Genomic DNA, 19,557 nt, shown 5'->3' with positions numbered 1-19,557 from the left:
TTCCTTATTCTCTCTCCCCCACGTCTGTCTCACTCCCTCCCTCTCTTTCCTGACTGCTTTTCTCTCCTTTCTTTCTCCTTCTCTTTCTTTTGTCACTCATTTTTCTACTGAATCTCAGACATGGTACATTTCAAACTGTCTCGCGTTTAATTAATTAAATGTAATAAATAAATACAGAAATATACATGTTCTCTGGAAAGTTAAAATGTTAGCATATCTTATTTGACAGTTAGCCACTGACAGAGACACATCCACCTATACTGTATGTGTGTGCATGTGTGTGAATATGTATGTCTGTGTGTGTACGTGCGCACGCACAGAGGAACTACCGATTAGATGTTATAATTGTTTGTGTGTTTGATTAGGCTTGCTAAAGGAAATGCAAAGTATGAGTGTGATAAAGAGAAGATAGGCTTGGGTTTCTGTGTGCCTTAAAGACAAATGTCTGTTGGAGGGTCATGCTGAATTGTGTGTGTGAGAAAGAGAGATAAAATGTGTGCGCTGTATGTGCGTGTGTTTGTCGGTGTGTCTGTGTGAGTGAAAGAGAGAGAGAAAGAGACTAGGAAGATAAAGAAAAAGGAGAGGGGGAGAGTGATAAAGAGAAGTGAGCTGGGAGGGAGAGAGGGAGGGAGAGAGAAAGAAATGGTGTGTGTATGTAAGTGTGTGTGTGTGTGTGTGTGTGTGTGTGTGTGTGTGTGTGTGTGTGTGTGTGTGTGTGTGTGTGTGTGTGTGTGTGTGTGTGTGTGTGTGTGTGTGTGTGTGTGTGTGTGTGTGTGTGTGTGTGTGTGTGTGTGGAGGGGGGGGGCAGGCACAGTCAGTTCTGATAACAGCAACAGTAGGAGGAGGATGAGTCGTGGGACCGCCCCACTCTCCCACAGATATAAATAGGAGCCTGATTTTTTTTTACTCCACTCAGTTCTCCTGAAGGATGAGATCCCTGAAACACCTCAAACATCACACCAGGAACAATGTGGTGAGTTGTTAGCCTAAACTGAGACCGTGATTACAATACTAGTTCAGTGGGGATGTTGTATGTTGATTTAGAAGGTGGTTACACTGTCTCTCTCTAAGTCAAAGGAGATTACTTTTCTATATTCATACAGTGCTGCAGGAAGAACATATTTTACAGCTAAGAGTAGACCACCAGACTAGACTACTAACTATTCTCTCCTCTCTGTCTCTGTCACACCTCTGCTAAGCTGCTAAGCTTCATATTGTTCTGATTGTTTGATATTTGTCTTAAACCTTCTTTCACATAGAACTTTAAATGTATAAGTATAGACTTGCAATTACTATCTTGCCTTTCTGTTTCTCTGTCATCTTTTTGTCTTTCATTTAGCCTGCCTTTCATTTTGTCGTGCTTTTCTCCTTCCTTCCCCCTCTCTACCTCCCCTCCTTTCTCTCACTCACTCACTCACTCACTCACTCACTCACTCACTCACTCACTCACTCACTCACCACTCACCCTGTCTCTCTCTGTCTCTCTCACTCCTCCCACACCCCTCCCTCTCCTTTTCCTTTCTCTCCCTCTCCCCATCTCTCTCACATGCTCACTCAATCTCTCCCTTCCCCTCCCCCCCTTTCTTTATCTTTCAGCCTCTGCATCTCATTTCGCTCCCTCTCCCTCCACTCCTCCCCTGCCCACATCTCGCTTTCTCTTTCTTTTCCTCCCTCTCCTACTTTCTCTCTCACACACACACACACACACACACACACACACACACACACACACACACACACACACACACACACACACACACACACACACACACACACACACACACACACACACACACACACACACACACACACACACACACACACACACACACACACACACACACACACACACACACACACACACAGAGAGAGAGAGATATACACACCTCACTCTCTGTGTTCCTCTCACAAACACAAAGTCTGTCTCTGTCTGACTACTTTAAAAGGAGTAATTATAAATGATGTGGTTACCAGGGCATCCAGGTCTACCCCCCCTCACTTTTCCCTCCTTTCTCTTCCTCCTTTTTTCTGTCTCCATCCCCTCTCTGTCTCTTTCCTCAGTATTGTATTATGAAAGATAGCAGCTCGTAATCTGTTGTAGTGTATGTCCTAGACCAGGGGTACTCAACTCTTACCTTACGAAGTCCGGAGCCTGCTGGTTTTCTATTTGACCTCATAATTAATTGCACCCACCTGGTGTCCTAGATCTAAATCATTTCCTGATTGGAGGGGAACAATGAAAAAATGCAGTGGAACTGGCTACGAGTTCCAGAGTTGAGTTTGAGGGTCCTAGACTAAGCTGTATGAAGAGGCTAGGGTCTATCTCATGTATTTTTCCATCATTACACCAGGTTTGAAGGAAATTACCTGAAAGTATTGGGGTACACTAGGGACCTGTCATTTGTTAGGGAGCTGGAGCTTGGTTGTGCCAGCATTTAGCGTTCTTCTAGTTCCACTCTGTTTTGCCTTTTCAATCATCTAGAGGGCAAACACAATCATTTGTAGACCATAATGCTGTTTTTGGTGTATACCATAACAATACTCTTATGTATAAGTATTGTATACTTAATCTGTTCTCCCCGCGATCATATTTCTGTCATGGTTATAACTGAGTATGTCTTCTACCACCTTGTAACGGAAGCCTTGTGGCAGTGGAGGTGAACTGTGAGAGGAGACCATGTGTTTGGTGTTAGCCTACTGCCTACTATTAGCAGTGCAAGGCAGACGGCTAGGCTTGCTCCTCACGAATGGGACTGATAGATAGCCCCAGCCTCCAGCCCAGTGATGATGAACCCAGTATGGTCAGCCTGGTCAGGGCCACTCTGGACTCCACAGGAAGCTCTGTGGACAGGTCACGGAAGTCCACTTCCTGGTGGGCCTGCATCCCATTTGTGTTCCTTATGATTTTAAAGGCTGTCAAGGAAGGAAACGGGGCTCGAGTACCGATCTGCCTTATCTCCTCCATCTAGTTCTCTGATGGATTCAGAGCAAAGAACCAAGACGTTGTCAGAATGCAGCTGACTGTCTCTAGCAAGGGAGTTGGGAGTTGGGAGGGAGTTGCATAAAAAACAAATGTGTCAGACCACTTCAGGGATCGTATGAACTATCAATCATTATTCCCACCACACCCACCTACCATTGATTTCTTAGGAATACATATCACTTAGAGAGATCTGACTGTCAGTCCTTGTACTTAAGCAATATGTGGCTTATATAACGGTAGTATATTATAAAGCAATCTCACAATGTTGAATACATGTCTTTGTGTGGTGTGGTCTGCTGCTGTGTGCTGACCTGATCAGTGCTGTGTGTGTGTTCTCTGTTAGGAGGAGGAGAGTGGCCGTCTGGTGCGGTGCTACCCCAAGGTGGTGGAGGGTCAGGTGGATGCAGGAACACAGACAGAACCCGTGGTGGTGCTGTCACTGGCCCAGGCTGCTGTCCTGGGCCTTATCTCCCAGAATGAGATCTTTGGAGCCACCATCGCCCCCAATGGCTTCTACATGGGCGAGCCCAGGGAGTATGGCAGGACCCCTCCTACTCCAGAGGGCATGGAGTATGAGTACGCTGACCAACTGATTGGGGCCAACGGGGACTACCTGGCTGAGCCTGTAGGGGATTCTGAGCCCCACAGCAGTGAGAGGAGGCGCCCCGGGCCCAGAGGGAGGACCAGGAGACCCAGGAGTGAAGGAGGAGCGCCAGGGGAGCCCCCTCACAGAGTCCCCAACATACAGACTCAGGTCAAAGGGGAGCGGGGAGAGTCTGACACCCCTCCGTCCTGCATCCACATGGCAAAGAGCCGTAGCAGCCCAGGCAAGACAGATGAGCCAGCCACTCACAGACGGCTTCTGAAGGAGGAGCAGAGCTGTGGTAACTGTGCTGTGTGTGTGAGAGAGACGTCCAGTCAGACTCAGACAGAAGTACGGCCAGAGCAGGGGCCAGAGGAGAGGAGGGAGGGAGGAGGAGAAGGACAAGAAGAGGAGGTAGCTGAGGAGGAAGAAGGAGTGTTGAACCTCAAGACTGGAGGAGACAGGGGACACAGTCCCAGTCCCGTTATGAACCGCTACTTTGAGTCCAGCGAGGTGGCCTATGAGTCTGCTGACATGGCCGTGGGGGACTATGACGAGGGCAGCCAGGGAATGTTGTGGGCTGCAGATGCTGAGGGGATAGCCAGGCACATGCAGATCGACCGGCTGGACGTCAACGTCCAGATAGATGAGTCCTACTGTGTGGATGTGGGAGAGGGCCTGAAGAGATGGAAGTGCCGCATGTGTGAGAAGTCTTATACCTCCAAGTACAACCTGGTCACCCACATCCTGGGCCACAACGGCATTAAGCCCCATGAGTGCCTGCACTGCGGCAAGCTGTTCAAGCAGCCCAGCCACCTCCAGACCCACCTGCTCACCCACCAGGGCACCCGGCCACACAAGTGCACCGTGTGTAAGAAGGCCTTCACCCAGACCAGCCACCTGAAGAGGCACATGCTGCAGCACTCGGACGTCAAGCCCTACAGCTGCCGCTTCTGCGGCCGAGGCTTCGCCTACCCCAGCGAGCTCCGGTCCCACGAGAACAAACACGAAAACGGTCACTGCCATGTGTGTTCCCAGTGTGCCATGGAGTTCCCCACCCACGCCTACCTGAAGCGCCACCAGACCAGTCACCAGGGCCCCACCACCTACCAGTGCACTGAGTGCAACAAGTCCTTTGCCTACCGCAGCCAGCTGCAGAACCACCTCATGAAGCATCAGAACGTAAGGCCCTACGTCTGCCCAGAGTGTGGAATGGAGTTTGTCCAGATCCATCACCTCAAGCAGCATTCCCTCACTCACAAGGTACTGACACCACAGACCCTCGCCGACCAGGTACTAAAACCCCACTGACTTGATATTCCATATATTACATTATTCTGTACCAACCCCTGTTCTAACTCCAGCTCAGAGTATCAGGGTAGTCCAGGCTCTCACAGGGTCACCCAGGGGTCACACCAGCTCTAGAAGGTCATCAAGATCTCCGCTTCTTATGAATCACACATTTCTTGATTGATGCGATAAACTCTGAGAAAACATCCATAGCATGCTGCTCACTGAACAACACTCTCTGAGCTGTATCTATGAATTCCCAGTAACTTGAATTAATTAACAGGCAGAGACAGACAGGGTTAGGTGAACTTAGAGGTATATCAAAATACCTAAAGGCTGTTATTCCTATTGCCTGAACCAGTTGCAATGTAAACATAGCCTTCAAAATGCTTGGTTTGTTATGTTTGGTCTGACCTAATCCAGCATGTGCTTTGTGCTGTGTGTTGTCATACAAACACATACCACCCTTCATGCCTGATGCTACATTCTATGCTTTGATCCACAGGAGGTTGGTGGCACCTTAATTAGGGAGGACGGGCTCGTGGTAATGACTGGAGTGGAATAGGTGGAATGGTATCAAATACATCAAACACAAGGTTTGATGCCATTCCATTAGCTTCGTTCCATCCATTATTATGAGCCATCCTCCCCTCAGCAGCCTCCACTGCTCTGATCTCTACACTGATTCATCCTAGGCGTAGAGCCTCAGTCGGATAAATTGTAGTGTCACATTGACAGGGCATTTCATTAAATATTGGCTTACAGATATTGTCACAAACAATTAGATGTATTTTTTAGCGTCCATCAAAATGTAGGTGTATCCAAACATTCATGTTAATGTTTTAACATGCTTTTCAATACTAATCATGCACCTTTCCATATTGTGAGAGTATCACGAGCTTAGAGAACCAACACTTGGTGGTGCTAACGTGTATGTATCAAGTTGCTGCCATTATGCAAGGATTTCACATCTACCCTACAGCAGTTACACCTCTTGACCTATGATGTCTGTGTGTTTTTGTGTGAAAGCTTGATTGTCTCGATAAATGACTATAACAACCACCAATCTTAGTGTTAATTTCAACGTGTAACTTGCTGTTCAAACCGTAACTTGCTGTTTATCAACAATAAACCCAACTTTATTCAACCAAATTAATTAAAGAGCCAATCCTCTTTGTTTTCCCAGAGTATGAAGGAATTCAAATGTGATGTGTGTGCCCGGGAGTTCACCCTCTCTGCTAACCTCAAGAGGCACATGCTGATCCACGCCAGCATCAGGCCCTTCCAGTGTCACGTCTGCTTCAAGACCTTTGTCCAGAAACAGACCCTCAAAACACACATGATCGTCCACCTGCCTGTCAAGCCTTTCAAATGCAAGGTCAGAAGAGTTCTCTATAGACAGCATGGGTTGAGTACCACTGCTTCTAGAGTGTTGAGATTGAGTGTTGTTCTCTTGTGTTCTAGGTGTGTGGCAAATCTTTCAACAGAATGTACAATCTCCTGGGCCACATGCACCTCCATGCTGGCAGCAAGCCCTTCAAGTGTCCTTACTGCTCCAGCAAGTTCAACCTGAAGGGCAATCTGAGCCGACACATGAAGGTCAAACACGGCATCCTGGACGCTTCACCAGACGGACAAGGTGACTAACAATATTCATTGATACTATTCTTCAGTTATGTACCTTGTTATTTATGATTTGATCTTGAATTAGCTAATTCAGTTATGTGATTTTTGTTTCTTGCTACAGAATGTTTATACACTAGACATTTCAGTGGGCTCTGTGTTTCATTGTGTTTTTAGTCAGTCTGCCCTTAATGCACTTTAACTCAGCATGTATGTAATCTACTGACAAGTGTTTTGGTGCTTCTCTGCCACTCCCCTCCCTCTGTGTTTCACAAATATAGAAGTGCTTGGACTAGACATGCCGGTCTCTATCGGTAGAGAGGGATAGGGAGGCAGGGGAGCACTGTACTGTCCTCTATGAGGCTGGGAGTAGCTGTGTGTGTGGGGGTGTGTGGTTGTGTAGACAGGATGGGCTCGTATGTTCGTGTGTGTGTGTGTGTGTCGACAGGATGGACTCATGTGTGTGTCTGTGTATTTCCTTCCTCAGCCCCCCCTGACATAGAGAACCAGGAGGACTATGACGAAGACAACTTTGAATTCAGTGAACGAGAGAACCTGGCCAGTAACAACACACCAGACATCGCTAAACTGTCTGAAATTGAGTATTATAGCAGCTACACCAAGAGTGCAGGGCGCTACAAAACTGCATGAATGATTAAAAGACCCCATATTGAGTAGAAATGTAAACTAATAAAGGAAGTTAGTGCCACTAGCAGCTGACAGCAATGTGATGAGCTTTTACTCACTGTAAGGGCATGATATAAAGTGGTGGAGTCTGCCCATTCGTATACACTGGAATCTGTTCTCTCGCTCCGGCATTCATTGGGAGAAAGAGACAGGTCATTTGGGATTGTAGATTTCTCATCGGTCTGTTTGTTTTGTGCTGAAATGTGACTTCAGCTCTAGCTGCCACAACATTGTGATTGATAAATGTAGTGTTCACAGGAAAAAGGGGTCATATCTGAAAATAAACCATCATCCAAACCTCTGGGAGAGACATACTCAACATACATCCCCAGAGGTGGCCTAACTCTGTAAGCACACTTTGTAGGGAAACACCCATATGGTACCGACGTGGCTCAGTTGGTTGCGTACGGTATTTGCAACACCAGGATTGTGGGATCAATTTCCACGGCGGACCAGTACGAAAATGTAATCACTCACTACTGTAAGTCACTCACTACTGTAAATCTCTCTGGACAAGAGTGTCTGCTAAATGACTAAAATGTAATGGTAAAATGCACTTACTCATTCAGAGCCATCCCCCAGTAAGTCTGTGTGGGTAAATTAGAATACAGCTGAGTATTATTGCTTTTATTAACATATATAACAATGCATACAAGCCAGTCAAGTAAATGTGTCCTCTGTTCACGTCACTTACCAAAGCTGATAACATTCAAGCAGTTCTCATGATGTTTAGCCAACCAAATTTTATTTTTATTTACTTCTCTGTTTTACTTTTATACTGTGAGTAGTTTCAATTATAGTTCTAGGTTTAGATAACATAGGATGCTCATTTCATATTCTGTTGTATTTGAAATGTGCAGAAAGAATCATTCGGCCAGTGTCATTCAGACTCCTCGAGTTGGCTGGTTCTGCACGTCATCACTTTATGGCCCCATGTTACGAGCTTGATTTGAAGTGTCTGCATTGGCAGACATTTTGTTATTGATCCCAAGTTAAATAATTGTACTGATGCAGCCCACATCTTTAAGTGAGCTAAAAGCCAAATCAAATATGTTCAAATTGACCTTCTGATGTAGCCACCATGTGCCAAAGAATCTGACCAATGTTGGACCACATTGCCAAAGCCTACAGCTGAGGGCAATAGCAGTCTAGTGGCACCCACTCTCCGCTTTGTAGAGCTGGGACATTTGATTTCACGTCCCCCAATAGCAGACTTCATGCAATTACTTTTTAGTCTTCATGCTCCCCCCAGTAGATTTTTCCAAACGATTACCACTGAGAAGACACTAGTGCAGTTTTCTTAGGATCCTTCACAATTCATGCCCCATGCAAGCCTTCATGGAACAGACTGCAACATTTCTCAAACGCAAACACAGCCCCTGCATACTCATTGTGGTTTTGATGGGTGAATCGCAACAGGATCTGTCCTAAAAAAACTTTAGACAGAAATAAAGTGCCCTTGTGTCTCCAGGACTGTGCCATCCATCATGCTACACACTGGTCTAAAGTGATGAACAACAACCTCCCAACATGTGACAGGGCCACAGACCGAGCAGAAAATGACTCCCTATATAGTTTCCCCCTGTGCTTCGCTTTAAAACCACCTGCAAACTAGGTATATATATATAGATGCAAGGTTTATTTTGAATTGTACACATTTGCTGCATACATAGGCCTACGTACATTAAGAGATGTAGTATACAATATTGCAGTGATGCAGTCTCAAAGGCATAGGGCTGTTGTAGTACCTGCCAGTCTGAGTAGAGGGAAGGTTCAGTTTGTGACTATCGTGTAGATTTGCCACAGACATGGCCTCTTGTCTAAAGCAGCCATTTGTTGTAACACCATTATGGTATCCATACACAATGTTGATATAGTGTGCTTAATATACAAAATGCTCATTTTTGTGGGGGATAACAAACACCTCTAGTGATGAAACAAATGGAGAAAAAAAACAAGATCTGGAACTTGAATGGCTTTCTGTGTTACACATTGGTGTGGAAATATGCTGTTGATAGAAATTTTAAAATGTGTACCAGACAATACTGTAAAATAATAAATTTATTTTAAAACTTTAAAATCAGTGTGCACTTTATCTTACAAGATTAAAATGGAGGCAGAATACAAGCATAGGATCCAACAAGGAAGATTTATTAGCAAATATTCTTGACATGGCCTTCAAGTTTCTTCCAAGGTATAATACAGTACTTCACATATAAATATAACCTCGGAGACATGGGGAAAGAAGGTTGAAGGAGTGCTAGATGGAACAGAGCTCTGAATAGAAGGACCTAATCTGGTACACTGAATAATGCTCTACAGATGACTTCTTCCTTCAGACAATACGCATTTGGATATCTTGACCTAAATTAAAAACGAGGTACAAAAACAAAATGACATTTGTCATTTGCAGGCTAGCTGTACTCCAAATTTCAATCCTTCATTTGCCCAGGGCTTTGTCCAGGTTGTTCTTGATGGCATCCAGGAAGTCCTCAGTGTTGACGTAGTGTACATTCAGCTTGCATCTGTAATCACAGATCAGAACATAAGTTACTCAGTCAGGACCCTGTCCCTGAGACAGAATCATGCAATCTTCCAATAAGGAAATAGGACCCCCCCTCGATTATAAAACAATCCATGCATTGATGAACATGTTAGATCAAGAATTTGGTCAACGCAATAGTAAGGAGCTCACTTGGAAAGTCCGTGAATGCAGCCGGCGAGGTCCTTAGTCATAACACCACTCTCAACGGTCTCCACACATACCTTCTCCAGAGTCAGGGCGAACCTGCAGGTCAAACAGACAAGATTCAGTAATGGGCAAAACAATTGGCTTGTGAATATAAAAACACTTTGCCAATTTCCTGGCAAACACCAATTTATTTATTTTACCTTCATTTAACTAGGCAATTCAGTTAAGAACAAATTCTTATTTTCAATGACTGCCTAGGAACAGTGGGTTAACTGCCTGTTCAGGGGCAGAACAACAGACTTGTACCATGTCAGCTCAGGGATTCGAACTTACAACCTTTCGGTTACTAGTCCAACGCTCTAACCACTAGGCTACCCTGCTGCCCCAATGGAATAGGACACTGGGACAGTACACCATTATATAGTTAGTGACAATATTAGTTTAAAAATTAATATTAGTTCATTTCTTACTTGATCAGGTCAGGGTTCCCATCAAGTTTACCCCGATGCTCAAGCCCTCTGGTCCAGGCAAAGATGCTGGCAATGGGGTTGGTGCTGGTTGGGTTTCCCTAAAGGTGGATACAGAAGGGGTAAAGTTAGGTTACAGTTTACCAGTGGAAATACAGATACTTTACAGATTATGTAAAAGCATGGACAACATAACTCCAATAATCCCATGTTGATGGATCATTTCCTTCATCCTATGAAGTCATTCTGGCAGCATATTGTCCACCACAAGATGGCACTGTTCACATAAAAGACATTCAAATAGAGCCACTGAAATTGGACTGGTGTACGTACCACGGAAGATGATTTATGCTTCTCGAAATATGAATCTTGGGCTGTAATGAAAGTTAGTAGAATGAGTCTAACCTTCTGGTGCTCGCGGTAGTGTCTGGTCACTGTGCCGTGGGCTGCCTCAGCCTCAATGGTCTTACCATCGGGACATACCAGCACTGACGTCATCAGACCCAGAGAGCCGAAACCTACGGAACCCAAATAGTATGTCCATCACCCATAGTCTGATATAGGACTCTTAATCTAATCTCTACGGCACTCAACATTTGGATCATAGTCTAATTTCAAATGGAATTAGAAATGAGGTGTTCCTAATCCCTCACCCTGAGCCAGGATGTCAGACTGTACGTCTCCATCGTAGTTCTTGCAGGCCCACACGAAGGCACCATCGGACTTCAGCACCTGGGCAACCATGTCATCAATGAGCCTGTGCTCGTACCAGATCTTCAGCTTGTCAAACTCTGGCTTGTAATTCCTATGGACACAAAAGACATGGTAGTGTGAGAGCACTGCATTAAACATAACCTGGGTAATTTGGGTCCTAGATGCTGAAGCAGCATTCCAGCTGGGTGTATAACAAACAATATACCCCTTGGTATGGCACAAAACTACTTGTTTACTGTTATATTTATGTTGGTAACAAGTTTAAACAGTAAGGCACCTTGGGGTTTTGTGTTATATGGTCAATATACCACAGCTAAGGGCTGTATCCAGGCATTCACGTTGTGGCTAAGAAGAGCCCTAAGGCGTATTTTTAAGCAATAAAACCCGAGGGGGTGTGGTATATAGCACAGCTAAGGTATGTTCTTTCGCACGATGCAATGCAGAGTGCTTGGATACAGCCCTTAGCCACAGTGTATATAGAGCACCACAGTATGAGTCATAATACCCACAAAACATAGAGGTCAAACAGGGAAATGGTTCCAATGGTCTTTCCACCATTCATCTTTCCCCATAAGGAACTTCAGAAACACTTCAAATAAGGGCTGGGTGTCGTGTAGGCTTACCCTGGCGTGACGTTTTGATAACCATGTCAATCTAGGAAAATGTGACTTTCCAATATAGTTGCCTGTATTTACCCATCCCCCCAAAATGAAATGCTAATTAGCCACTAATGTGGCTATCATAAAGAACTACAACTTCCATGAAGATCTGGACGAGACCGCCGAATCGAGGCAAAAGTAAGAATCTCTAGATTAGCTAACATCACATAGTTAAATGTAGTAATGAATAAATTGGCAACATTTCTTTAAATGGAAAATTCTGTGAACTGTGTTGTGCAAGTTTTAAACAGACAAAACCCGTGGGCAAAGGTGTCAGCTAAAATATGACATGCAGGAGCTTGCAGGAATTTGTAGTTTTGCATGATGTCTACTGATGTTAAATAGCATTTCAGAATCTCAGTAAAAAGAGCATTATAACAGCTCTGCTCTATATCACATAGCCCCGAGGTGCCTTATTGCTATTATAAACTGGTTACCAACATAAGTAGAGCAGTAAAAACAAGTGTTTGGTCATACCCGTGGTATACAGTCTGATATACCACGGCTTTTAGCCAATTAGCATTCAGAGCTCAAACCACCCAGTTTATAATGGCCAATATGCTAGAAATCCAATATTAAACTTTAGTCTAATGGCTGAGGTACTGGTATTTCACTGCCCAATTGTTTTATATTCACAGGTCTAGAATCCTGTTTCAACCAATCAGTATCCAGGACCACAGCCCAATAGATGTTGAGGCTAATGAGATCATAAAAAGCAACAAATACTAACGCCTGGTAGATTTCCTCAAAGATGTCCTTGAATCTGCCATCATAAGCTTTGAGAATGGTGTTCTTGGTGCTCAGGTAGAGGGGCCACTTCTTGCCAATGGCGTACTGGAAGCAGCTATGTGCAAAGCCTGAAATAGACTGATGGGATAGAAAGTGTACAAAGGTCTCCACTAGTGTAGCATGTAGGTCATATGAGCAGCAGTAAGAGGTTAACAACCTTCTATCTCTTAACCCTCAACTAGCCCCCAATTCACACTTCCATTTCCACTAGACAAGTTGAAAGTCTGCCACATGACCTCTGACGGCATAAAATCAAACAAAATCCTGCTTGTGATGGTAAACAAAGAGTATTAAGGCATGTTTACAGGAGGCCAACTCACTCCATTCACTACTGCTATAATTTCATGAAGGGAAAAATCTGTGGCAAAATAATAGTGTGACAAATTATAAAATATATCTAGTTGGCAAAACAAACCACATTACTGAACTCACCTCATCTGTGTTGTACATGCCCATTCCACAGCCACCTCCGGGGAACTTGTAGACCTCCCACTCCTGGCCTTTGCTCCCATCAGTAGGAGAGAAGACCATCTTGAAAGTGCCTGGTTGGCTGACAACAAAGTCTGTTGCTCTGTACTGTAAAACAATGGATCGGTTACAAATAACACAATGAAGATACAAATATTAAAATGGCTCCAATTTAGAAGGAACTGACCTGGTCACCAAAGGCATGTCTGCCAATGGTGATGGGCTGTGTCCAACCTGGAACAAGCCTGGGAATGTTCTTGCAGATGATTGGCTCACGGAAGACTGTGCCTCCCAGGATGTTCCTGATGGTTCCATTGGGGCTCTTCCACATCTTTTTCAGTTTGAACTCTGATGGTAAACGACAGTTCTCACAAAACAGCAACATTTAAAACACCAACCATAGGTTCCTATTGTCGGTTTAACTACAAAAATAGTGTAATGTGTGATTGCTCTCTAAGCCAAGCGACCCTGAAAGGGAGCATTTGGAGAGGGAATTAAACCTTTATAGCAAAATATAAAAACACTGCTTATATGCTATTCAAATACCTTCTACTCTTTGTTCGTCAGGAGTGATGGTGGCACATTTAACAGCGACATGGTACTTCTGGGTGGCGATGGCAGAGTCGATGGTGACCTGGTCGTCAGTCTGGTCACGGTATGGCAGACCCAGGTCATAGTACTTCAGCTCCACATCCACATTGGAGAGGATGAGCTGGAAAAGCAGAACATAGTGACAGTAATCAGAACTCATTATTTCTTACATTGTCAAATGCTCTACAGGATTTCAGACACTGTTTATGTCTGAACTTAGAATGGACGTGCTTTAGTCAATGGACGCACCCCAGTCCAAGCACATAAGGGTCAGAATTCCAGGCTGTATTACAACCGGACGTGATTGGGAGTCCCACAGGGCAGAGCACAATTGGCCCAGTGTCGCCCGGGTTAGGCAGTCATCATAAATAAGAATTTGTTCTTAACTGACTTGCCTAGTTAAAAGGTCAAATACAAAAACAGTAATATTTACAAGAACAATCTTTAAATATACTATAACTTAATGCAATATAGATTGCACCATATCTATTGATAGATGTAATAATCATATCTTCATTCATGTATAGTGCGATATATTGTTTTACGTGGGGGACAATACACATTTAAAATTGTCAGGAAAAAAAGGTAATGTTTTTTTCTCCCATGAAGCTCCATGTTCAGACTGAGCCATCTGCTCTCTCCAGAGGTGAGTAGCCAATGGGTGACAAACTTTACAAAAAACCCTCCTCCCACATTATACAGACAATCTCCTTACACTCAGGCACATACTCATTCACTCTGAATCTACACAGACACCACTGTCGTCCCCCTCCCCTCCAAGTTCAGCACCTTCTCTTTGATGAACTCCCAGATGATCCTGGTCATCTCATCTCCATCCATCTCCACCACAGGCTGGGACACCTTGATGCGCTTGTCCCCATCTGTCCAAAATAAAAAGAAAGTGTACATTTAAATGGAGACTGCCTGTCGTCACAATTGTGACCTACACACATTAGTAAGGAGCATGTTAGCGTGTTTTCACCACAAAAACTGCTGAGCAACCAGTCACTGATTATAGCTTATTACGACATACAATTATATATAACAATAATACATCTGTTTGACTGGCAACATGGCTCCCGAAGAACTATGACAACCAATACTACATACTGGAATATTTTGTTTGACATGGTCTCTATGAATAGCCTATAGGGCGTCTAAAGGTCTCAGGAAATGTTCCCTGAATAGGCTCATGCCGTTTGTGAGGGTTCAAGAAACAGTTGGTTCTAAATTAGGGGAGTCGTGTGATCAAAGTCACCTCATCCTACAAAGAGACTGCACTTTCATTTAGACTTCATGGCTTCCTCTCTCCATGGACAGTAACATATTCAGCTCTCTTCATGCCAATACATACAGAATATTGACAGCAAGACATTTCTATTTTCATTCATCTGTAGCTGCCATGCATCTTTCCCTTTGATTCACCCAGACTAGTAGTCCAATTATCTAGTAAAACAAGTCTCTGCTCCCACACTGCTCTGCCCTTTAGTGTCCCTGGGAGAAGGCAGGCCCTCACCCACTCTCCCAGCTAGACCATGCAGTGGAGACAGAGTGGAAGAGGGGCGGTGCAGGGAATCAAGTGACTTTCTAATGTTCCTGCCAAGTCTATGCTTCCACTGCTCCCCATGACATCCAAGAATAGTGTTTATACTTCAGGAGAAACAAAATGGCGGTATCCAGCGGAATGATGAAATAACACCATCACGTGGATCTATGCTGTATGACAACCTTGATACCAAGTATACACACAAACATGAGACCTTTACTGCAACTATGCACCTGTCAAAACAACCTACTCACAACTCAGTTGGACATAAACAAACCCCGGCAGCAAAAGAGACTGTAAAACAAGGCCCATATAGGCTAACCTTGCCCGCAAGCAGCGACCTGGGTATATATACTGACTGATTGCCTAATTCTTTCTCCCGCAAGCCTGTTAGCTTCATCCATTGAGAGACAATAGTTTACTTTGCGTGAAGAGCCAATTGTGATAGGCAAGGATTAGGTTATCCTTTATAATACTGTAGTGAACACGTAGCAGAACTCAGAAGATGTGTCTTGATCACAAGTTTACCAGGTGTGAAAAGCATACAGACACCAGGTGAAGTCTGAATGAGAAAGATTTACCACCCCAGCTGTGTCTTGCTGCAATGTATAATGGGTAGAGATATTTTTTTTAAATAGCCAGCTGGCTAAAACAGTCACTTTTACTGAAACATTGATTAATGTGCACTGTCCCTGTAAAAAAAAAAAAAAAAAAAAAAAACTCACTCATTTTTTTTTTAAAGCTGATGATTTTGGCTGAATTACAGAACACCTAAATCCACCTACACAAGTAGTATAGATCAAATTAACTGCAGACATCAGTCTGTAGGGGGATGGGTGAAAGGTGATTATATGCCGTTTCTAACAACTAAGTGGAATATGAAGTGACAGCTGAACCTTTCAAAGGTCAACACCTTTGCTATGCATATTCTGCTAGTTAAAATCAGTTATGATTGTGTTTATGGTAATTTTAAAACATATTACTAAAATGTAGGCCCTATGTTCATAACTGCACTTGGCTACTCTTCAAGACACATTAAATTAGCAAGTGAAAGTAGTCATTGATTTGAAGGGATTGTGTATGGTACAAAAATATGACCAAAACATGTGCCACTATGACTCAATTTTCTGTATTATTTATATCACTCAACTTTTAAACTAACATCTTATATCAATGATCTGTATTGCATGACCAGGCAAAAAAACATTACAAAAACATTGGTTCCAAGACATGAAAATGTGTCAAATAATGTCACACCAAAATACAATGACCCAAAAAATACCCCATATTTTGAAACATTTTCCATTCATGATCATTGTTATATCTTTTTAAATGTAATTTGACATCTGTCCTTAACCACAAGGGTATGTGACTGGATAGATAGTGTTGCTTTAACAGGACCAAAGCCATGAAACTATCTAGAGACCCTCAATTTGATTCAATCCTCACATAACCTTATACAAACACATCAGTGACTTCTGCAATCCGGTGAATATCAGGATCATGATTCAGAGACAGCTGACTGTAGAATGTGCAGACTGGGGAAGACGAACTGCCCTTCAATTGACCTGCTACTTTCTACAGTCCTTCAAAGTCAAATAGAGGGGGCAAGGCATTATAGGCCTTAAAGCTATCTAACAAAACAGCTAGCCTAAATACCATATTTTGGACTTTCTTATTTGAAAGTTATTCTGGAAGGTTATATAAGAGGACAAAGAGGGTCAAATGTATTTTTACAGTGCGTGTAAAACAGCTTCCTAGACCTACTACACAGTTCAGACATGATTTAGTTATGCTGCTGCAGAAAATAGGATTTGGTGGGCCATTGAACACTTGTGGCAGCCATTGCAGAGCGTCCCACTCTAGGCTGACCTTGTGGAAGTTTCTTAGCAAAGAAAGTAGCTAGCGCTCAAACAATGGAGGTGTAAACTTTTGAAAACTGTTTGGAGACAATTGTATCAATGTATATTCACCATTTCTAATTGATTGACGCATTTCTACAGCGTGTTTACACAGTTCACATGCATGATTGGCATGGGCAGGTGGCTTGGAGTCTTCGATTCAATTGCTGCCAATTGGTTTGGTTGCGTGGCGAATGGAAATGGTCACATTTTAGATGAAACTATTTAGAGTATTTTAAACCAATCTCGAGATATACTGTTAAATAAATCAGCCCATTTAATAGTATGTACATTCACTCTACTTTTTAGGCCAAAGCAAAAGAGAAATAAAGCAATGGCCAAGAGAGTGACGCAGACAAAGACATCTCCCTCGACCCTCTGATCTTCCCCTCGCTAGCGGTTTCTAGGGAAGGCAGCTGACTTTGCTTGCGAGGGGAGTTCATTTTGTGACAACTAACGTTACCTAGCTCCATTCACCGAGCAAATGTGGGACTCTGCATTAATGGGATAATTTAGCGAACAGACGAATATTTCATTATGGTAGCAACAGTTACTTCACCAACAAACAATCCAAAACTGTCCAAATGTGGCGCAAGATGATGCCTAGCTAAAAGTAACGGCGAGAAAGCTAGACTACTAGCTAAGCTGGGGCTGGTCTACTTTCTTAGTTCACACATATGAACCAGAAAAAAATGAGTGGGAAGCTTCGCTTCCTCTCCCGTCTATGGCTAGCTTCCACACAGTGAATAGGCCAACGTTATTTGACGGGGTTTTGCGTTAGGCATTATACATTCACTTTCTGTTTGATTTTGTACAATATCATGTAACCATGTTAAAGGTCGGACATTTTGCTCAAAACTCACAGTTCCTCTGTTGCAAACTCTGGAAGGTTGCAGCTGGCGCGAGTACCGCGGGGTTTTTGGAGAAAGTGGCCGCCGACCTAGATAGAGAGCTGAGGACCTTCAAGTATCCAGCCATGGCTTGCCCAAATTACTAGTAGCTGATACCCGACAAACTCCGAGCAAAGAAGGGTCGAAATGAAATGCCGTGCACTGCAATAGACGCAACGCCTCCCCACTCTACGCGCTTGACGCTACGAAAAAAAAATGATAGAGGGAGGGACTTCTAATTGACCATCCCCAATCAGAAGAGTATTTATGACTTTCATTCTAGTCCTGCTGTCTAAACTCCAGATAAGGGTCAGTTCATTTTCGTTCATAAAGATGTATGGTACGAGATATGGTACTCACTGTATATAGCCGCATTCAGGTGGTCTTTATTCCTCTGGTGTTATCATTTAAAATATTTCTTATTTTTTTTAACATAATTGGGAAAGAGCTCGTAAGTACGCATTTCACGGTAAAGTCTACTACACCTGTTGTATTTGGCGCATGTGACAAATACAATTTGATTTGATGTTAGAAGTCTGGACCTTCATACAGGCAGAATGTTACATGCTGCCATGCATAGATCGAATAGATTATAGAGTGAATAGCCATGCCGCAATGTATAGACGTAATAGATTATAAAGTGAATAGATGAGTATGTCTTTATGTAGGTATAATTGATTCTCAGCAGTAAGAGCAAAGGCACCTTGCTGGTAGTCCAAATTCAGTGTAGGTTATATATTATAAGGGTTGAATTATGACTGGTTTATGAAGCTGAAACAATCCTCTTACATTCCATATCCCCAGTCACCACTGTGAAGGGCCCTAATTTTAGCTGGGGCTGGTTACCATACTGGGAGAAAGAATGGGTAGTGTGTAGTCATGTGGGAGTGGAAGCTTGCAGCATATTAAAGTCCCTCAGCTCAGAGCAGCCAGGTCACCTCCCAAGGAAGAGGGGGCATTAAAGGACAAAAACACTGCACAACTTTGAAACTCAGAAGAACACAAATGTATCAATTTTCCGAATAGATGTGCACGTGGTTGGTCATCCTCTAGATACTTGGACAAGATGTTTGCATTCATTTTCACTATTACAGTGATCTAGATGAAAGGTCAGTCAGAGGAGAGTCGGTGCTATGACATAATGTGATGACTTGAGTGAGCACCCAACCTTTGGACCCTTGGAATGTAAACAGTTTTGGAATACAGTTGGAATGCAGTTCAACCAATGGCAGTTCAAATAGTCTAACAGAAGAAGAATCACCCAACAAAAGGCCCTACAGTACTAAGGTCAGGTACATATCTTTAGGGCACCTTCTGTTCTGGATGGCACACATAGTAGTCTCTCATCTCGTGACAGATTGTCAGTGCACACACGATTCGTGTCTGGGTTCAGAGATTACAGGGTCCAGTTTACCCACATCTCTCTAGGACACCCTAGTGAAATGTAAAAACATTTCAAATGATCTAAATCTAGCATAACATCCTGTATCACAATACAAACCAGTAAGAGAGAAAAATGTATGACATTCTACACTACACTTATAGGATACATTTCTCCACGTGAAAGAGGTTATTTTTAACTAGTTAAGTCAGTTTAGAACAAATGATCTTTTACAACAACAGCCAGGAACAGTGGGTTAACTGCCTTGTTCAGGGGCAGAACGACAGAGTTTT

At 43.4% G+C, this 19,557-nt stretch overlaps 2 protein-coding genes across 3 annotated transcripts; one reads left to right on the top strand and one right to left on the bottom strand.

The window, feature by feature from the left end:
* Positions 1-839: 839 nt before the first annotated feature.
* Positions 840-9,246, top strand: LOC124001231 (zinc finger protein 710-like). 2 transcript variants are annotated; one of them, XM_046307880.1, is made up of 5 exons: positions 840-973; positions 3,327-4,829; positions 6,043-6,234; positions 6,321-6,495; positions 6,967-9,246. In XM_046307880.1, the coding sequence occupies exons 1-5, from the start codon at positions 929-931 to the stop codon at positions 7,128-7,130; spliced, it is 2,079 nt and encodes a 692-aa protein (XP_046163836.1). In that variant the 5' UTR covers positions 840-928; the 3' UTR covers positions 7,131-9,246. The 2 variants fall into 2 exon arrangements, with proteins under 2 accessions (XP_046163836.1, XP_046163827.1); XM_046307871.1 differs by having other exon boundaries at positions 3,327-4,859.
* A 50-nt stretch (positions 9,247-9,296) lies between these two features.
* Positions 9,297-18,052, bottom strand: LOC124001239 (isocitrate dehydrogenase [NADP], mitochondrial-like). The gene is made up of 11 exons (XM_046307886.1): positions 17,857-18,052; positions 14,336-14,427; positions 13,502-13,667; positions 13,143-13,303; positions 12,920-13,063; positions 12,429-12,565; positions 10,979-11,130; positions 10,731-10,843; positions 10,329-10,426; positions 9,862-9,954; positions 9,297-9,691 (listed from the first exon to the last, which is right to left on the bottom strand). The coding sequence occupies exons 1-11, from the start codon at positions 17,969-17,971 to the stop codon at positions 9,607-9,609; spliced, it is 1,356 nt and encodes a 451-aa protein (XP_046163842.1). The 5' UTR covers positions 17,972-18,052; the 3' UTR covers positions 9,297-9,606.
* Positions 18,053-19,557: the final 1,505 nt, after the last annotated feature.

The sequence above is a fragment of the Oncorhynchus gorbuscha genome, linkage group LG02, assembly GCF_021184085.1.
Source record: "Oncorhynchus gorbuscha isolate QuinsamMale2020 ecotype Even-year linkage group LG02, OgorEven_v1.0, whole genome shotgun sequence".
Lineage (NCBI taxonomy): Eukaryota > Metazoa > Chordata > Actinopteri > Salmoniformes > Salmonidae > Oncorhynchus > Oncorhynchus gorbuscha.
This window is presented reverse-complemented; position numbering and strand designations above follow the sequence as displayed.